This window comes from Scheffersomyces amazonensis, assembly GCF_036850825.1.
Source record: "Scheffersomyces amazonensis strain UFMG-HMD-26.3 chromosome Unknown RJT21scaffold_5, whole genome shotgun sequence".
NCBI classification, from domain to species: domain Eukaryota; kingdom Fungi; phylum Ascomycota; class Pichiomycetes; order Serinales; family Debaryomycetaceae; genus Scheffersomyces; species Scheffersomyces amazonensis.
Genome location: NW_027042745.1, coordinates 49,103 through 69,419, shown reverse-complemented (window position 1 = coordinate 69,419; position 20,317 = coordinate 49,103). Strand labels below are relative to the sequence as shown.

The 20,317-nt window shown below is 32.3% G+C and overlaps 10 protein-coding genes across 10 annotated transcripts; 2 read left to right on the top strand and 8 right to left on the bottom strand. All coding sequences in view use genetic code 12, as the record gives it.

Moving 5' to 3' along the window:
• Nucleotides 1-46: 46 nt before the first annotated feature.
• On the top strand, nucleotides 47-1,258 carry RJT21DRAFT_121484 (uncharacterized protein). The gene has a single exon (XM_064882113.1). It carries the CDS (start codon nucleotides 130-132, stop codon nucleotides 1,198-1,200), a length of 1,071 nt encoding a protein of 356 aa, XP_064737052.1. The 5' UTR covers nucleotides 47-129; the 3' UTR covers nucleotides 1,201-1,258.
• On the bottom strand, nucleotides 1,259-4,095 carry RJT21DRAFT_121483 (ribonuclease P/MRP protein subunit). Its single transcript, XM_064882112.1, has one exon. It carries the CDS (start codon nucleotides 4,063-4,065, stop codon nucleotides 1,693-1,695), a length of 2,373 nt encoding a protein of 790 aa, XP_064737051.1. The 5' UTR covers nucleotides 4,066-4,095; the 3' UTR covers nucleotides 1,259-1,692.
• A 177-nt stretch (nucleotides 4,096-4,272) lies between these two features.
• SSU72 (RNA polymerase II subunit A C-terminal domain phosphatase) lies at nucleotides 4,273-4,983 on the bottom strand. The gene has a single exon (XM_064882111.1). The coding sequence runs from the start codon at nucleotides 4,960-4,962 to the stop codon at nucleotides 4,306-4,308; it is 657 nt and encodes a 218-aa protein (XP_064737050.1). The 5' UTR covers nucleotides 4,963-4,983; the 3' UTR covers nucleotides 4,273-4,305.
• Nucleotides 4,984-6,733, bottom strand: RJT21DRAFT_121481 (cysteine protease). Its single transcript, XM_064882110.1, has one exon. It carries the CDS (start codon nucleotides 6,668-6,670, stop codon nucleotides 5,150-5,152), a length of 1,521 nt encoding a protein of 506 aa, XP_064737049.1. The 5' UTR covers nucleotides 6,671-6,733; the 3' UTR covers nucleotides 4,984-5,149.
• A 194-nt stretch (nucleotides 6,734-6,927) lies between these two features.
• On the top strand, nucleotides 6,928-9,123 carry RJT21DRAFT_44729 (uncharacterized protein). The gene has a single exon (XM_064884614.1). It carries the CDS (start codon nucleotides 6,951-6,953, stop codon nucleotides 9,090-9,092), a length of 2,142 nt encoding a protein of 713 aa, XP_064737048.1. The 5' UTR covers nucleotides 6,928-6,950; the 3' UTR covers nucleotides 9,093-9,123.
• On the bottom strand, nucleotides 9,124-10,921 carry RJT21DRAFT_44730 (uncharacterized protein). Its single transcript, XM_064884615.1, has one exon. The coding sequence runs from the start codon at nucleotides 10,865-10,867 to the stop codon at nucleotides 9,155-9,157; it is 1,713 nt and encodes a 570-aa protein (XP_064737047.1). The 5' UTR covers nucleotides 10,868-10,921; the 3' UTR covers nucleotides 9,124-9,154.
• A 78-nt stretch (nucleotides 10,922-10,999) lies between these two features.
• RJT21DRAFT_121479 (uncharacterized protein) lies at nucleotides 11,000-14,217 on the bottom strand. The gene has a single exon (XM_064882109.1). The coding sequence runs from the start codon at nucleotides 13,838-13,840 to the stop codon at nucleotides 11,189-11,191; it is 2,652 nt and encodes an 883-aa protein (XP_064737046.1). The 5' UTR covers nucleotides 13,841-14,217; the 3' UTR covers nucleotides 11,000-11,188.
• A 798-nt stretch (nucleotides 14,218-15,015) lies between these two features.
• Nucleotides 15,016-16,390, bottom strand: RJT21DRAFT_121478 (zinc-binding alcohol dehydrogenase family protein). The gene has a single exon (XM_064882108.1). The coding sequence runs from the start codon at nucleotides 16,207-16,209 to the stop codon at nucleotides 15,103-15,105; it is 1,107 nt and encodes a 368-aa protein (XP_064737045.1). The 5' UTR covers nucleotides 16,210-16,390; the 3' UTR covers nucleotides 15,016-15,102.
• Nucleotides 16,391-17,560: 1,170 nt separating this feature from the next.
• Nucleotides 17,561-18,925, bottom strand: RJT21DRAFT_44721 (zinc-binding alcohol dehydrogenase family protein). Its single transcript, XM_064884613.1, has one exon. The coding sequence runs from the start codon at nucleotides 18,730-18,732 to the stop codon at nucleotides 17,629-17,631; it is 1,104 nt and encodes a 367-aa protein (XP_064737044.1). The 5' UTR covers nucleotides 18,733-18,925; the 3' UTR covers nucleotides 17,561-17,628.
• A 193-nt stretch (nucleotides 18,926-19,118) lies between these two features.
• RJT21DRAFT_114972 (uncharacterized protein) lies at nucleotides 19,119-19,802 on the bottom strand (the record flags this gene model as incomplete). Its single annotated transcript, XM_064880303.1, has 1 exon — nucleotides 19,119-19,802. The coding sequence occupies one exon, from the start codon at nucleotides 19,800-19,802 to the stop codon at nucleotides 19,119-19,121; it is 684 nt and encodes a 227-aa protein (XP_064737043.1).
• Between the last annotated feature and the right edge of the window lie 515 nt (nucleotides 19,803-20,317).

Below are 20,317 nucleotides of genomic sequence, written 5' to 3'. Positions count from 1 at the left end.
TCGTCTTTACACGAATTCCGTTATCTCATCAGTGCGAGCAACAAAAAATAAATAGAGCCATATAAAAGTTAACCATAACAAATATAATTACTTAGTACTAATTATTTAATTATTTAATTATAGCTAGCAATGGAAGCGACATTATTACCTAATCCCAAAGATACCAATGCGACAATATTGTTGATGGGATTAAGAAGAGGAGGTAAATCTTCTATATGTAAGGTAGTGTTTCATAATATGCAACCATTAGATACCTTATATTTAGAAAGTACTTCAAAACCAACTACTGAACAATTCTCTTCATTAATAGATTTATCAGTAATGGAATTACCAGGTCAGTTAAATTATTTCGAACCAAATTATGATTCTGAAAGATTATTTTCCAGTATAGGTGCACTTGTATATGTTATTGATTCTCAAGATGAATATTTAAATGCATTAACTAATTTATCTATGATTATTGAATTTGCTTATAAAGTAAATCCAAAGATTAATATTGAAGTATTAATTCATAAAATTGATGGATTATCTGAAGATTATAGAATGGATGCTCAAAGAGATATAATGCAAAGAACTGGTGATGAATTACTAGATCTTGGATTAGAAGGTGTACAAGTATCATTTTATCTTACATCAATTTTTGATCATTCTATTTATGAAGCATTTTCAAGAATTGTTCAAAAATTAATTCCAGAATTACCATCATTAGAAAATATGTTGGATAATTTAGTTCAACATTCATCAATTGATAAAGTATTTTTATTTGATGTTAATTCTAAAATTTATGTAGCAACTGATTCATCCCCGGTGGATATACAAACTTATGAAGTATGTGCAGAATTTATTGATATAACTATAGATCTTGATGATTTATATGTAGAAAATGATGGAAATGGAGAGAATAAACCTCGAGAATTAAGATCAGTTAGTCATTTATCACTGGGTTCTATACTATATTTAAAACAAATGATTAGAGGTTTAGCATTAGTTGCATTAATTAAGAATGAAGATTCAAATGATAATAAATCTATTCAATCAAGTGCTAGTCAAGATAAGACATTAACTATTATAGATTATAATATTAATCTATTTAAAAAATCTTTAATGAGAATGTGGGAACATTCAAGATTTGTACCTGTTGATGGTTTAAATACTGAAGAAACTTTATCAATAGGTAAAGGTATAACTAAGAATATATAGATAGGAAATAATATATTTATCTTGTAAATTATTAATATACTACTAGAATTTAATAAATCATTTTTAAATTAGCCAAATCGCCAGACTTGGAATCAAACTTAAAAAAATATTTATATAATGAATTGAAATCTTCATATTCACTATTGATAGTTAAGAAATCAAAAATTGAAAGATCCACACTCCTCAATCACTAAAATCCCAAAGGGAAAATAGTAGACATTAGAAAAGTTGGCGCAACATATCATGGCCCTGTGCAATGCCTCTAATATATCACGATCATAGGACTTCTTGATCTCCTACAACATCTCTAGGTAAGTATGAAGATTAAAAGAAGTTAAAGAAATTTAAAAATTTCTGGCTGGGATCAAGATTTTTTTATACCTTTTCGATTAGCGCCGGGTAAATCACGAACCCGCACTCCATTACCCGCCATTGATTTAGCTGCAAAAGTTTGTTAATTACTATAATCTATAGAATTACTAAATACATAATCTATGTCTTGATTATAATAGCTTCAGCAGCATAGTATGATGTTTGACCAATATTTCTAATATATAACGTTGTAGATCCTTTGATTGAGATATCAGCTTTAACTAAACCAATACCTGATGCAATCCCTAATTGAATATTATAACCTCCACTAGTTATGAATCCTACAATGGCTGCATAGTTATAAGGATCAGTTTCTTGAAGATATATTCTTGCACCATCTCTTAATCTACCCTTCCCTACTAATTTAACAGAAATTTGAATCACTGGAAGACTGACAATATTAACATACCGGGCTTGATTAATAGTATAGTTTCCTGTAATAAATTTCTGATGAAATTCAAGTTCTTCATCAAACAAACTTATTGATATATCTGTAGGTAATCTATAATAATGTAATTCTCGTACATCCTTTGATAATTGTAATAAATCATGACCAGAATTGATTTGTCTAATAAAAAGATCCTCTCCATAGTCAGCATAAGTATTATCCTTTTCAAGCTCTTCAATACTCATTCCAGAGAACTTTTGTAATAATGTGATAGTTCTAAGGAAATTCCAATCACAATGGAATGGACTTATTAATTCTAAATCAGTAAAATCAGGACGACTAGAGTTCAAAAGATGTTTCGGAAGTTTATAATACTTCTCACGGTTAAGTGAATCCAAAGAGAGATTATTTTCCCAACCATCTCTCAACCAAGGGTAATCATTGGGGAAATTGGGTTTACCATTTTCATAATTCACTTGTCTCATTTGTTTTATACCTCCTGGTATAACATGCTTGATCTTGACTAGTTTTTGCCATATAGGTAATACCCAAAACCAAGGTACTATTAATGTCCATGATTGATCTCCTGTTTTTGATAATAGAATAGGAATTCGGGAATGTTTTAGTATTTCAGGACTTAAACTTCTACTTCTAGTGGAAATCTTACCAAATTCCTTTCCAATATCTTTAATTGACATTTGGTTTTCATATGACTTAGTTCTACCTTCACGAGTTGAAAGATTTTTAACAGAAGTTGGATCTAAGAATGTAGTTGAGTTCATAGATGCAATTGCATCATAATAAGCATCTAAATCACTATCATTATTATGTTTGGTTCTACTTGATTTATTCCAAAATCTTGGATCCATTATATCAAAAGAAAAATTAAACCCAATAGGAATAGCTTTAGTATCTTTGACTGATGTTAAAACTGACCATAATTTCTTGATATTGGAAGATTTATCTTCATCATATATGTGCAATATCTTACTGAGAGAGAGAAGTGATAATGGTCCAACCAAATCAATACTTCCCAATGAGTATTGACAATCATAGATGGAGTTTAGACCACTCGAACACATTAAAAAGTTTTCACAATGATTAAATATATCCTTATAAATTGATGGGAAAGTTCTAATTATAATAGTATGAGAAGCAATATGAGCAAATATAAATCCTTTTCCTATTTGTTGTCCTTCAATATAAAGCCAATCATTGTAAGCTCTTTCACCTTTTAATATTTTATCGGGAATAGCCACATGAAATTTGGTGATAAATATTAATAATTCCTTAAAAACATCATCATCTTCGATATTAATGATTAAACTGGAATAATATGAAGTATCAAAAGCAATGGAATCATTTTTGCTTTGTCTACTCATTAATCGGAAACATTTTTGAGTAGGTGAAAGAGGTATTTGGTAACCATATTGCTTAATCATATGAAATCGTTTGGCATGCCAAATATGAGTAGGAAGCCATACAAATTGACGTTGTCTCTTATGATATTTAATATTTCCCATGGGTCTAGAGGCATATCCACCATATCCTGTATTATCATATGCTCCTACTTTATTGTTAATAGCCAATGGACTATTAGTAGATGATTTAAGTTCTCTAATTTGTTTATTCAAAGATTTTATTTTAGTTCTTATATTAAGTTTCTTTCCAAGAAGTTCACGATCAGGCAAAGTACCTAATAGTTTAAGATTATTCCCTAATTTTAATAATTTCTTAGACATATTAAGTTTATACAATGCTCTACCTCGTGAATGTTTCTTCTTAGGAGGAGTTCCAGTAATAGAATTTTTCATTTCTCGAAGAGCTTTAGCTCTTAATCTTTTTGGTATACGTTTGACATTATGAGATGCGGCACGACGTCTTAATGATCTTGGTAAACTCTGGAAAACTCGATTAGATGAGGCATATTTCGAATTCAATTGTGATAATTCAAATGACTTGATTTCAAACTCTCGAGATCCTAAAAAGTCTGGAACATTAAGCTTTTCTTTATCTACAAAACTGGAATCCGACAAATGGGTTCGGATATTCCGACTATTGTACAATCTGGCCTTTTTGGCATTGGGTGGAGCCTTTGGTGGCATAGTGGATCCGTGTTAACAAGTAGTAAGTTGTTCTAACAGTAGTGTTTTGATACTCTTCCTAAATTTTTTTCAGTCCATATTGGGACATATTTCGAAGACTACTACCACAAATAAACAACACTATTACCATAAATAACTACTACCACAGACAATCACAACTACAAATGACTACAATTAACTAAACTACAATTAACTCTACGGCTATTTCTATGAGTGAGTACTTTTATTAATTACATTAAACTAGTAGTACGATATGCTATATAAGGTGGGTAAATGAGTATGGTCTTTCTGCCATTCTGTCAATATACCCATCATTTGATCTTCTAGAATTACATCAGATTCATCTTCATATTGATCTTTCTTCTTTTGTCTAAAGTCATGAATCATATTAACTAATTTTAAAATACCTTTACCTCCTAGAAGTGCATTTTCATTATCATCTTTAATATCAACATTAATTATATGAACAACTTGCCTTACTTCATTTGAATCATCTCTACTATACATTCTAAACATTAAATCATCCACCACGCTATCAAAGCATCTTTCTTCACAAGTTATTACTAAATCAAAATTTCCAGCATAAGCATTGTTTTGCCACTTTTCTGGTGCTTGTTTAACTTTTCTATTTCTATCCAACATGTGAATTAATCCATTTGCTTCATACATTTTTCTACAACTTTGACTTATTAAATCTTGATAAATATCTTCATATGGTGTTCCAAATTCATAAACATTAGGTTTATCTATAGATGGACCTGGTAATCTAACTGCTGAACCAGTACCAAATGATTTGACATTATATCCTGCATCTCGTAGTTGCTTATGAGCTTCCATAGATCTATTATTATTGGATGCACATACTGTACATATCTTTAAACTATCTGTTAAAACCATATTAACTCTATTGGTTCAGTAGTTAGTAGTTAATTAGTGACCAGAAAAGTCAAAGTCTACTAGACTTTTCAGTATACTACTTTTTTTTGGGTGCGCACACGTCTTTGTCTTCGTCCTCGTCCTTCTCCTCTTCCTACTCTAACTACCATAATTTATTAACTATGCAATATACCCGTATATTCTATGCCTATATAGATTCATATTCTTCAATCTTATCAGTAGACTCAGTTTCAGTAAGCACCCGTGAGTCGTCGTTGTCAGTTATTTGATTCATTGGCTCAATCTGGACAGGCGACTCTTCCTTAATAATTTCAATTTCATTTTCAATTTCATTTTCAATTTCATTTTCATTTTCGCAACCATCTTGTTCAGCATCTTCAACATCTTCAGCCTCTTCTTCAGCTACTGAGAATTCATTACCGAGATCTATGAATCCATCTACATTACCAGAATTTTGCAGTTCTTGACTAATATTTATGAATTCATCATTGGGCGGTAAATCACATGATCCTATATTAATAAATTCTGAAGCTACATTACTTTGACTCTGGAAATTCACAACTTTTTCTTTAGGAAAATGAATAATCTTATTGGAATCATTATGACATGACTGCTTAAATGAATTGTAATCTTGTAGATCTTTAACCAAAATCCCAATCATCATCAGAGGATCTAGTTTATTTATATCCAATTTATTATATTTTAAAGTATGATAAGAATCATAATCTGTCTGCTCATTAGTAGACTGAGGACGATGAGGATCAACATAAATTAATTGAGAACCTTGATATCCAAGAAAATAAAATGATGATGATGGTTTACCTCCTGCAATACCAACCGATTGAGGTAATGAAAGTAAATGTTTTAAACTACTATGATAATATGAATTAACTTTATCTATCCCTAATCTAACAGGGAAAAGAATTAACAAGGCCAGAGTATCTGTATTATTAAATATATCTGTTACTTCTGAATCATGAATATCTGTACTTTCACTTATTAATACTTTTATTTTAGGGAATGATTCATCTAGATCAGTTCTATTCAATTTCTCACATAATCGTTTGATTGATACAGATGCAGCATCTGGTCCAAACCATTCACCTGGTTTAACTTTTAATGGCAGATCAGAGGCTACTTGAATGAAATTATGTAATGAAAATGGACTATTGGGAGTATCTTTGAATAAGTCAATAACCTGTTTATCAAATTTATCAGTATCAAGATCAATATCAGTTTCATTCTCTAAAGAGGATTGTTGTTTACTCTCTCTTGCCTTGATATAACTGTTAGCTAATAAACTTTGAGAAGTTCTTATCATACATCCCCACCCCACATCGGTAACGAAATTGCTTTTATCTACTATTCGAGGGATATTATGAATATTTGGTAGTAAACTAGGATTAAATACAAAATAGAGAGGATTTGGTCCCTCAAGTGATCGAGGTATAGGTTCAAATCCAAATCGATAAGTTAAACATATTCTTGATTTTATGGCTGATTCTGATTTCTCTACTTCATCATATGAATTTCCTAAGATAACTATTGGATCACTTATAACTTCCTTATTGTCTTCACTCTCCTTATCAATGACTTTGCTTATCAGTTGCCACATCTGCGAAAATGTATACGGAGAAGGACTGGGACTCATACTTGAAGTAGGCGCCGTAGTATTATCACTATCACTAGAATCATTAATCTGCGACATACTCCGAGTCCAACTTATTATATACCAATACTAATACTAATAATGTACCATTAAATATATGATACTACACGTAAATAAAATTACATTACCACCTTTGACACCTTTACCTTAACTATGAGATATATTATGTATTCGCGGGGGCATGGGCCTTAGTTAATCTTTGGCCTGCATACAACAAAAGCGCAATCCAACCGGATTTGTATTAACGACATTATCTCATAATAAACCTTAAAGTACAGTATAAATTTCAATATATCCTTATATAACACGTGAAATTATTATGGTAAAGAAGTATAAAGGTGGTGGAGGTCGATTCCCAAAGAGTAAGGCCAAGTCTAGACCCAGTCAAAGTAGTAGAAAACGGAAAAGTAAAGGTACATCTAATAATCATAGTACAGGGTACCATGGCATCGATGTACCTGAACTTATGGATACTGAAGCCAATGTATATATACCGTCTACTACTATGCAAAAGCTTTCTAAACGACCAGGACGATTAATAGATGAAGTAAAATATACAGCAAACCATCAAGGAGAAACGTTAGGACGAGCACTTCGTAATAAACCCATTGAATTTGTTAAGGCCAAAGAGGTATACGATCCAAGTCGAGATTTACTTAAAAAGGTAGAGCAGATTAAAGAAAAGGTAGTCAAAGACATTGAGAATGAGAATGCAAATGATATTGATGTTGAAGTTGAAGATGTAGAAGTATTAGAAGCCGAATCTCCAGAAGCAGAACCTGTTGTAGTTGAAGATGAAGAAGATGAGTCAGAAGGATTCTCCGAAGTCCAACAGGAAGATCTTGTAAAAAATTTATCAATCACAGATAATGCAGTAACCAGTCTTAGACTAAAGTCTGGCTTTTGTATAGATGAGAAAGGAGATAAAAAGTTGAGTGAAAGAGTAATTAAACCCGATACTACTACTCTTATCAAAGAGGTTACAGTTGACCAAACAGAGTATGATCCTACGTTGACAGTAGGAAAAGTACTGATGACAACATTTAGAGATGATTCTGGAAATAGTACGATAGAGCTTCCACTCACAAGCAAACATGAGATCGAGTCTGAAGATAAGGCAGCTCTCTATCGTGATTACATTGCCAATGTAATACGAGGCATTCAAGCTGGTAGTGATGATGATGATGAAGATGAAGATGAAGATGAAGATGAAAATGAAAACGATCTGAGTGAATTCGAATATTACGAAGAAGATCCAAATGATAAGGAGCCAACAGATGAAGAAATCGAAGAAGAGATTGAAGAAGAGCTGAAAGATCCAGAGTACGGATTTCTTCCTGAAGATTACGAGTTTGATGTATCAAAGATATCCGTGAGTAATTTACGGTACGGAATTAAGAACCAATACTTCACAAGATGTTTAGAACTCACTGGTTCTGAAGATGAAGGTGTATGGATTGATGAAGATGAAATCATCGACTATGCCTTAGCCAATGGTGTAAAAGAGCACCGGATTCCTAGTTTCTTAAAATTCATAACTGCTTCCTTCATGGATAGTCAGAATGAAGCCAAAGAAGAGGATTATGATGATGTTTATATTTCAGATTCATCTGAGGATGAAGAACTTATAGTTGAACATGACTCAGAGGAAGAAGACGATGATGATCTTGAATCATTGGTATCATATGCCAAAGCCAGTAAGTCTCAAGATTTCTTGTCATTAGATTCGTATGATCCTCAATACAAACCCAAAAGAAGAGGTCCTAACTTGGACCAATTTGATTTGGATAATGAATTAAGAGAATCTCTAATGGATCAGTATGAAATTCATCGTCAAGGTAGAAAGAATAGAAAGCAAAATAAGAGAGATGCTGCCTTACAAGATGGTATAGATAAACATGATTTATTAGCTATTTATGAATTCTCTATCCATATCAGAGATATGAAAAGAGAATTCGAATTATTCCTTCATGATTCTGATAGACAAGATATGAGTTTCCCACCATTAGATCCTCATGGGAATAAAACTATAACTAAAATGGCTAAAGGTTATAATTTAAAATCCAAAAAATGTGGTAATAGAGGTTTAAATCAATTCATAAAAGTATCTAAGTATAGAGGTACATTCCACTACTTACCAAGATATAATGAAATAAATCATATGTTAAATCAAAGACCGATTTTCCATAGAACCGACAAGAAAAGACCTAAAGAAGAGTTTGAAGCTTCTGATCAAGCAAAGACTAGAAGAGGTAAACCACAACATGCCGTTCTTAAAGAAGGAGATATTGTGGGAGCTCAAGCTCCAGAAATTGATAGAAGTAATATAGGTAGACAATTACTTGAGAGAATGGGATGGATTCAAGGTGAAGGGCTTGGAGCTATGGGTAATAAAGGTATTAGTGAACCAGTTATGGCTAAAATCAAAAAGTCCAAAGTGGGTATTGTTGTATCTAAATAAGCTTAAATAGTATTACATAATAGTATTACATAATATAAGGGATTCTATAGACTATACATCAATCACTTCTTCTTCGATTTCTTTTTCTTATTAGCCTTAGGAGCCAATGCATGGCCGGTTGTATTAATATGCTGGAATAGTTTATTTCTAGAATTGAACTCTAAATGGCATACCGTACATATGTCAGTACCTGAGGAAGGAATTGGCACTGGAATTGGAACTGGTGTAGATTCTCTACTATTACTATTGGATACTTCAGTAGATTTACTCTTCTTCTTTTTCTTCTTATCTTTCTTTTTCTTACTGGTGGTGGACCAGTCATCATCAGTGTCTTCATCAATTTCTGTTAACTTAATACTATCGGTTGCTTGTATTACTTCGGCAACTTCCTTTTCAGGTACCTCTTCATCACTATCTATTGTATCGTCCACTTCAAAGTCAAGCTTAGACGTTTGTGGAACTGCTGCTGGGACAGGAGCTTCTGGGGAGGAATTGTCTAATTCATCATCATCATCATCAATATCTCTATTCACTGCATCTTCTGGCTCAATGACTTGGTCATCTCCATCAGAGAACTCACTACTAGCAGTCTCAAAATCATCCAAATCAATATCGTCCTTATCGATCCCTAAATCTATACCTTCTTTCTTCATTTCCCATTTGAGTTGCTTTAACTTCTTTTTATGCTTGTTGGAATTCTCATGAACTTGGAATTGTTTCTCATTCTTGAAGTACTTATCACAGATAATACATTCGTAAGTGTCAATGACTTCATCTTCTGGGTTTTCAAATTCATCAAATTCACTATCAGAGTCATAATCAGATGATAAGTTATATTCATCTTCCAACATTTGTTCAAGCTCTTGTAATTCTTCTACCGATAGTTGTTGCCAATCTTGAGCTGTGAAATTAGTTTTCTTTTTATCATCTATCATGGATTTCAATTTTTGTTGTTTAATCTGCTGTTCTAATTCTTGTTGTCTCTGTTTCTTCTTTTGTTTTTCAAATTCATTAATTCCAATTTTAACACGAGGATCTCTCTTCTTTACAAATTGTACAAAACTTCGAATGGTTTCATTATACTCCTTTCTGGCAGTATCTCTAGATTTTTTATTCTCTCTTTCCATCATACGTCTAGTTCGTCTATCAGGAGCCATTGAATATCTATATTCATCTTTCCAATTAAAAGTCTTTACACTTGAAAAATTCAGCCATGAATTATAAAATGGCCGTATAGTCTCCACATAATCTGATTTAGAATTCCCAAATCTTGGAAATAAAAGTAATGAAGGATCTATAGCATTAATATTAGTTAAATCATCATCTTTATATTTGGAATATTCTGCTTGATTTTGTGATTTACCATGAATAATTTCTTCTGATGCTAATCTTTCAAATAATCTAGATACTGTATTATAAAATCCGGCTTGTGAATCATCAATTTTTTCATAAAGTGATGAATTAAAATATCTCATAATTTCATCAATAGATATACTGGGGATAGTCATTTCCACTTCATCATCATTATCATAACCATAATCATCATCTTCACGAAGAATAGATGATTTATGAGCATCATACCAAGCTCTTTCATTAGAATCACTTAATACTTCATAAGCAGCTCGAATTAATGCAAATTTATGAGTGGCTTCTTCAACATTATCAGGATTCTTATCAGGATGTAGTTGAAGAGCTTTCTTCCTATATGCTTTCTTAAGTTCGGAATCAGTTGCCGATACTTCAACTTCTAGAAGTTCATAGTAATCGGTCTTCATTATCTTGCGCTTCCAATAGATGAATTCAGTAAATTAATTAATTGCAGATTGACATAATTTTTAACGTAATGAGATATCGCCGATATTTGCGCTGCTCAAAATGTTAAAGTTTTTTTTTCCTGGTTACGATTTGCAACTAAACCGAAAACTGCAGCAACTGCAACTGCAACTGAAATTACAACTACAAATACAATTACTACAAATACAATATAAAAGCATAGAAGAAGATATATATTTGTACACTATAGGAATTTATAAACCAAACCATTACTTTTAAGAGAATACTAGGATTAGCATTAGAAAACAACATATATATATATTTTACCACCCCTTTGCATGATAATCATCAAAATCACTATCATCACCTCCTACAGTGGCCATACCATTAGCTCTCATAATTTTATCACTATCTATGACTCTAGTAGGTAGAGGGATTTTTCCTAATTTGTAATCAATGATGATAGATTCTTTAAGTGATTCACTTAGTTCTGATGATAACATTTCTTTTCGTTTAGTACTGGGTGACATTTCAATTGGTTCAGCTTTTACATTAGGCAGCGAAGTGATTCCATCTTCTGGATCTTTAAGAACTTTATTTGAAAGTTCTGGTGAAGTTGAAATTGGAGTTGATGGTGAAACCTGTACTTGGGGATACTTTGGAGTCAATGGTTTAAGATGATATGGCTTTGATGTACTTCCTTCAAGCTGATTAAAATTAGATTTATCAGATTCAAAACTTGTTTCTGATCTTCCAAATTTTGATTTTGAATTTGTATATAATCTTGATAAGTTCAAAGTTTGCTTGGGAAGTAAGATATTCCTTATGGAATTATTTGAAACCGATCTTGATATTCTATGAAGACTTGATGATAATGTTTCATGATCTGGTTTCGATTCTATCGATGTATGAGGTTTATTATCATTACTATCTGAAGTATAATTCGAAGGTATAGCTGCAGACATGGCCAGAGTGACTGTACTATATGATACACCAACTATTGATTTCTGCTTATTTTTACTGTTGAACCAGAGATGCTCTTCATGACTTGTAGCGCTATGAGCATCAGAACCAGTGCCTGCACCGTTTCTATCAATTTGATTTTGATTAATTTCTAGATTCTCAGAAACTTGTTGATCAGGAAGAAGACTAGATGATCTATGACGTATATCAGTCATTGAAGTATATCTTTTATTAAGTATTAATGTTGGACGCTTTGTAGTAAAACCAATAACTGATTTTAGTTTTTGAGGTGGATTATGTTGTTGTTGCTGAGTCGTTGTTATTATACCAGTGGTTGAGGATCTCTTCAAGACAGGTTTTGAATTCTCTCCATCATTATTATACAGATTATAAGCATCATGAGAAACATTTGCTAATTCATTCAAGAATAAACCCGATAATAATGATCTTGGTTTCTTTATAGAACCTTGAGGAGTAAATCGACTAGTAGAACTTAAATTAACATTTTCTTCAACGATAGGTAAAATATCAGTTGATGTTGAAGAAATATTTGAACCATGAGATATGGTAGGAACAATTTTATTAAATTGTAAAGGTGCTAAAGCATGATGATTTTGACCATCAAGTGATTTATTAGTATGATCATCTTCAGAAGATACAGATAACCATTCCCTATCATTCTCATTATCGGTAGTGCCAGCACTTTTTGATTTAGTATTAATAATGATCTTTTCTGATTTTTGATTATTACTTTTTAATCCATGTAATAAATTTGCTCTACGAGCATCAAAGAATATTTTGGAACTTGATTTAGGTAATTCTGGATGATTATTTTCATCATGTTTACCGAATTCAGGTTTAGATTGTAATTGTGTTTTTTCATTTATCTCTTTTGCATTATGTTGTTCATTTTCATTATCATCGTCTTCCTCTTCTTCCTCTTCTTCATAAATATCATCTTCATCTTCATCTTCATCTATATCAGTTGAAGAATATCCACTTTCATCATGAGAATCCAACTCATTAATTGACTTGGTTTGTATTTGATTGGTAGAACTAAATAATGAGCTTTGCCTTTTTACAGGTTGAGGGTGGAACAGATTAGATGATCTTTGTGGTTGAGGGTTTAGTTGTTGGTTTAAACTAATGATGTGCTCAGCATCTTGTTGATTCTTCTGAGGAGGAGAAGGAGAATTGGCAATATAGAACATATTTTTGGAAGAATTATGAGAAGACGCATGAGATTGAGGTTGAGGTTGATGTTGATGTTGAGATTTAGATGAAGTCAGAGAATGTGACTCTCTTCGTGTTTGATATAGTTCCTCTTCATGACTATGTTCAGGGTTATGTTTATCTTTAAATAAAGGACTTACTGAACTAGATGAAGGAGGATGAACTTGAACTGGAACTTGAAGGACATTGGATTGGTCATTTTCAGAATGTGGTTGCTTTGCAGATATAGATGTAGTTGTATAAGATTCTAAGGTTGAATTATTAGTTGATTTTCTAGTATGGGATGCAAGACTTAATTTTGAATTTTGGGATGAGAATAATGACGATGGTCTAGCGGAATTATTTATATGGTTATTTAAAAGATTTCTATCATTATCAGAAGATACATATTTTTGAGATGATATAAACTGACTTTGTTTAGGTAACAAGTCGGATAAGGAATCCTTTGAGAAGTCAGTTATTGTATGAAGAGGCAGTAATGGGATATATTGATGAGTATCTGGTTGAATATTATTTGTATTAATATTTGGAGTAGGTTGATTAGTAGTGGATGTTACTGATGTAGTAATAGGAGTAGGTTTATTAACCAAAAGCTTTTTACTGACAATACGCCAAGATCTATTATTGATTCTTTCTATAGAGGAATATTTTGAGTATATGCAATTTTGATGATTGTTCTGAGATGAACATGTGGATTGAGGATTGGTGATTTTCCATAGTTGTATTAAGGATAGATCCGATTCATTATCGTATCTAAATGATAAGTCTAACGACTGCATGGTTAGGAATGGGGACTGTGACTGGGACTGTATGGAGACTGTGATTGCTTACAATTGGAAAGTCATACGAAATGGGAAATAATATGGTGGTGGGTGTCTAGTGGATGATGGAGGTGGTTATACTGGTGAAGGTACTCGAGTGTTTTTAGTAATTTAATTATATTTAATTGCTGAACGGTCGCCGCAGTTAGTGATAGTGCGTGGAATTTGATACGACACAGAGTGGCTATGGAGGAGTGATAGTTATGACAAGTCTAAGGTGTTTTAAGTATGTGGTTCACAGGAATTGTGTCCTACTGAAGTTGAAAGTTGGTTAGCTGCTCTATAAGAGATTCGGTATTACAAAGAATCATTCAGTGAAAAATAAACAGGAGAAAAATAAAAAAAAAAAATAAAAAAAAAGAAAAATAAAAAGAAAAGCAGAAATGAATGATTAGAATTTCGACTATCACCATTAAGGTTGGTGATGAGTTACTGACTGAATGATGATATTTTTAGTGGACCAGTAGCCGGTAACGTCGCGCGGTATATTTTCCTGGTTAGGGTATCTCTCCATTAGCATAATTTGTATTACTGTTAGGAAGTACCATTACATTATTTATACGCACGGTGTCAAACTGAGAAACCACAAAAGTAAGTATCCGCACAGCCAGGTTCTTGACCAGGCTATACTGTTTAATATCATAAATGAAATAACTCTGTAACTAATAAGCATGCAATAAACTTAACTTCTTATACCCACCTGGGTTACTAACTCCATTTACTGAAAAGTTGCAGTTGCAATCATTCACTCCAATTTCATTGACCGTCTCTAATCCTTAATGGGTAGGCGTCCTGCAGGTAGCCGAGCGAATATTACACAAACCAAAATGAATGATCAGCTCCATTAACTATGGCTGTTTGTGGTTATATACATATTATTAGTAGTGATCATTTACCGCTTAATAGCGATAAGAGATGAAATCTAAATGAGGAGAACTCTTTGACATTTGTGGAGTAATGTTTCGATTTGAACCCTTTTCCATCGTTTGTAGTTTGTGTTAAAGTCCAAATTTGACGTATTTTTGTTAATTACCACATAAGTTATATAAAACGTGAGCTTAATTAATTTTTGCACCAATTAATTCAACTGTAAATATTAATATATTTAATAATATTTAACTTTAATATATTAATGTACATAGTAAACTTAATAAAATCTATTAAACTAATTAAACTTATTAGACTACTTAAATTTATTAAACTTATTAAGTTTATTAAACCTAATATCTAAATACTACCTTCTCACCACTAACCTTATTTTGTCTTAATAATTCTAAGGCTTCATTGCTACTTTCTAATCCAGCTTCTAATACTTTCAAATTAGATGATTTCAATTCTCCAATATATTTAGGTAATACATTGGTCCAGAATTCCTTATAATCCTTTAATAATTCTGGAGTAGCCTTAGTGGTCTTAGTTCCTAAAGTAACATCTTTACCTAATGCAGTATAAGCTAAAGTAGTACCATAGCTAACTTTTCTACCAGCTTTGGTAGTAATAGAGTTTCCATCCAATCCCAATAAAGTATCTAACTTAACAAATTCAGCACCTTCGGTAGCATCATAAACAGATTGGAAAGTTTCAGGGAATGCAATAGTATCTAAACCATATTCAATCTTACCTGAACCAGCAGCTTTAATCTTACTAACGACTTCAGAATCATTATAATCAAAAGTCAAATCAGCTCCTAATGATTTCAAGAAGTCGAAATTCTTTGGAGATGATGTAGTAATAACTTTAATACCAAAGATCAATTTAGCTAATTGAATAGCTAAAACCCCAGTAGCAGTTGCACCACCCCAAATTAATAAATATTTGTCTTTATTGTTTTCCTTATTAAGATCCAATTTTAATGAATGAGAAAATGAAATGGCAACAGTCACTAATCCTAAAGTAACAGATGCAGCACTTTCAAAAGTATTCAAATAAGAAGATTCGTGCTTACCAACACTCAAAACTTTCTTAACATCGAATTTACTGGAATCATATTTAACAACGGTTGCAGGATCTAAGATTGCGTATTCAGTGTAATTACCAGTTCTATCACTAATATTACCATGTATAAATGCAGATACAATATCACCTTTGGCAAAATCTTTAACTTCAGATCCAACTTCCTCAACAATACCAGAAACATCAGATCCAACAATAGATCCTTTGGCTCCTAACCCATAAACAATATGTTTCCAATCTGTAGGATTGACTGCGAAAGCAACAGACTTGACCAAGATTTCAGTAGGTTTAATAGCTGGTAAGGGAATAGTAACGACTTCAGCCAATTTACCCTCTTCTAAAGATCCAGAGATGACAGCTGCTTTACGAGACATTATGTTATAAAATTACTATTGGATTTAAACTTATAAATCAAAAAAGACAACAATCCAATCGATTTTTCAAATTATTGAAATCGAAAAAATAAATAAAATTGTTAATATTTTGATAGAAGTAGGTAAATTTAAATACATTCTAGAACAAGAGAATTTGACATATATATATATATATCGGCCAACAAACATCATAATAAAAAATATAAGTATATGCATAATGAATATAAAATTATTAATAAAAAATAAATGCACAAACGCAACATCTCACTAACATGGCATAGCTTTCGGCTTCAATAATACGAATCCTCCGCCTATATGAAATATTTGCCTTGGAGGAAACGAAATATGTATTGAAAATTGAATGCAACCATGCATGTATGAGAAATTTGAATTTTCGGCAGTTGGGTTTGTCCTGCATGTATAGTCCTCTCGCAACTAACGGTTAAAAAATAATTAATAATCATCTTTTGGACATTTTTTTCTTTTGTTTAATTTGATTTTATTACTCCTCTTGATTGTATACCTCACCCCCATATTCAGTTAAATTATTAGCCCCCCAGAACTTCATTTTTTGCGGTTCCAATAATAATGCTTTGTTTGTGAATGAAAATCAGCCGGTTTTGCTATACATTGCACCCCTGCACATTAACATTAACCATGATTGCAAAATCTATGAACCTTTTTGACTTATACTGATAGTGGCATAGACGTACATACAATGAGATCAATTGACGAATTACACACCAGAAGGATTTCAGGTTCCATCAATTCCACTTACTTTTACGCAAAATATACATGAACAAATATAATAATATGCTGTTTTTTGTTGCGTGTCGTACATCCGTTGAGATGGACAATCGTTTTGTTTATTCCTGAGGTTTTACATATCAGGGATCTAACTCTGACACATTAATCCATCAGTGACAACCCACTTTTTTGGGGTATGTATGTATTACTCCTCAAATCATACCATAATATATCGTATTAGATTAATACAAAAGCCCACCCTCATAACGCAATCATTTATTTTACCGTCTCGTTATCCAATTAATGTGGTAACAATAAGTTTTTTTTAGTGGTTTGGCATATTTCCAGTATAAAGGGTGCGGAATTATGAATAGGAAAAGAAAAATACTACGGAAATGTCGCAGTTGCGTTTGTGACCACAACCAAATCTTAATCAGATATTTTTTTTCAGTATGTTTTACTACGCTGAACGGTTACAATTACCTTTTATATTCACAACAAATGAAAAAACAACAAAGTGGGCTAGTAAATAAATAACCCCAAAGTAAAGTAACAAATAAATATGAATTTACGATAATTGTATTATATAGAAATATTTTAAAATAATAAATTGGGAAAAAAAGGGGGTTTTTGGTCTTGTTAAGTTTTATCACACAGTAAGGAGTAAACCTTTTATCCTCTAAAAACAACTTTCCCTCCACTAACTTTATCTTCTTTTAATAAAGCGAGTGCTTCGTTAGCAGACTCAAATCCTGGCTTTAAAACTATAAGTTCTGGGTTCTTTAATTGGCCAACATGTGGTGGTAATAATTCAAACCAAAATTTATTATAATCAGCTAACAATTCTGGAGTAGCTTCAATAACGGTTTCTAATCTTTGGCTTTCACCATTAGCTAAATAAACCAAGGTAGCACCAAATCTGGCATTGGCACTGTCATCATATCTAAGCTTAAGGTCGTCCTTACCTAAGAACAATAAATTGTCAAAACTCTTGACTGGTGATCCTTCGGTAGCATCATAGACTTGTTGGTAAGTGGTCTTGGAAGAAACAGTGTCAAAAGCATAATAAATCTTTCCACCAGCAGCTTTCTTAATTTGTTCAAGAACATCAGAGTCACGATAATCTAAAGTGATATCAGCTCCTAATGATTTCAAAAATTCATGATGCTTCTTAGAAGCAGTAGTGATAACTTTCAATCCATAAATTAATTTAGCAACTTGAATACCAAGAATTGCAGTTGCTGTGGCTCCTCCCCAAATTAAGATATATTTTTCAGAGTTACCCTTAAGGTCAGGAGTGATCTTTAAAGAATGACTGTATGATAATCCAACAGTAGCTAAACTTAAAGTAATAGCAGCAGCACCTTCAAAAGTATTAATTAAACTAGATGGAGTTTTTCCAACAGGTAAAGGCTCAGTTAAAAACTTAGATTTATCGTATTTGACAGTGGTAGCTGGATCAGCAATAACATATTCAGCAAATCCCCCTCTATCTTTTCTGTAATTACCATGTAAAGTTGTTGAAACAAAATCTCCAACTTCAAATCCTTTGACATCTTTACCAACTTCATAGACAATACCAGAAGCATCAGAACCAGCAATTGAACCAGGTGCACCCCATTTGTTTGCAATATGTTTCCAATCGGTTGGATTAGCAGCATATGCAATACCCTTAATTAAGATTTGGTCATCATTATAGACTGGGAATGGACCATTGGATACAGTAGTAAAACTTCCAATTTCCGCAGTAGAAACAGCAATTTTGTTAGTAGACATTTTAGTTAGGATTTTCTTGATTTAGTTTGATTCGTATTGATTCTCAATACTTAAGAGATAATTCAATTGATTACAACTTCAATGGGTTCAGTTACTTTATAAATAATTTTCAAATATATTGTGACTTTTACTTTCGGAGTTCGTGGACAATACCCGGTTGACAGCTTTGTAATCAAATTTGGAGGAACACTATGTTGCTCTTTTTGTCATTTTTTTAAGACACATTTTTATGTCGCATTTTTCGATTAATAATTTGTCAACCAGTTGCGACTATCGATATATCCGATATAGCATTAGTTAACCTATCTACACAAATACGTAAATACATAAATATACAACAAATTTCTATTATTAATTATAATCTCATCAGAACTGCTGACAAAACCCTATGAACCATCGGTATTACCGTGGATATAATTTTGATTGATATGAAACACAGTATATGTGCCAGGTGTTGGAGGTGCGGCTGTTTTTGACAGATCACGTAGTTTATATTTGGAAGCTGTACCTGCCATATGATTAGTAAACGGCCGAACATTCATGTCAGATGCACTTTCATCTTGATTTGAACCCACTGTTGATGTGAAATTATTAATTGGTACTGTTCGATGTAGTGCCGTATGATCATGGGGTTTATTATTCAGCGATTTTCGGGACTTATCCTGAGTCTGTGAACTAGGGTCTTTATTCATTTGAAATAGTCGTTTCCCTATCATTTCGGGATATTTGATATGTTGTGTGTCCTCATTTATATATGCAGTTTTCCTATCTGCCATCTTTATAGTTGAAGTGCCTGGAACATCTTGACGGCGATTATTGAGATGATTCTTATTATCTAATGTAAAAACCATTGAATGAGTTGTACTAATTGCTTTATCTTCTTTGAACGAATTCATATTAATTTGGTAATCTTGATTTATTGTTTGGGGATTTGATGCCTTTACATCAAGCAGTATTATCGAGGAACCAGGCCAGTCAATTGAATTAATCATTAATTTGGATGTTCCTGGAATAACTCTTTTGGCTCTCCGTTTCGTTACCTTGGAGGTAGTGGTATTCTTTCGTGTCATACTATCTCATTTATTATTCATGTTTTTATCAATTGATCAGAAGTTTACATCCACAGAGAACATTCTATTAGCTGTACTTTAAAAGTGCGGCTCCGAATGCTCAATATGGTTAAGAATGGGTACGTGGTGTTATTAAATTCTGATGAATCCCTATTCAATAATACCTTTATTTTTAAAGTACTGCATATAAATTGCTCTTGGCCTAGATAGTTAATTATATGCGCATATTCTCTTAACGGTCTTTTTTTGCAGCAATAAGCCAATGTTTTACCACTTGGGTTCTGCGTAAAACTATACAGAAACAATTTTGATCTTTAAAAGTTTTAAAATCTCAGAATTGACGATAGCCTCATTACTCAAACTAGAATTTAATGTTGAACAACTGTGTTAAGGATACTTTAACTCATTCATAGTTCGATACCAAATCAAAGACAACTCCAACGAAGCACGATTAATCGATATTTATCCAGTTAACAAATCTAATCGTTGGGGCAATTTCGGAAAATGTCAGCTCT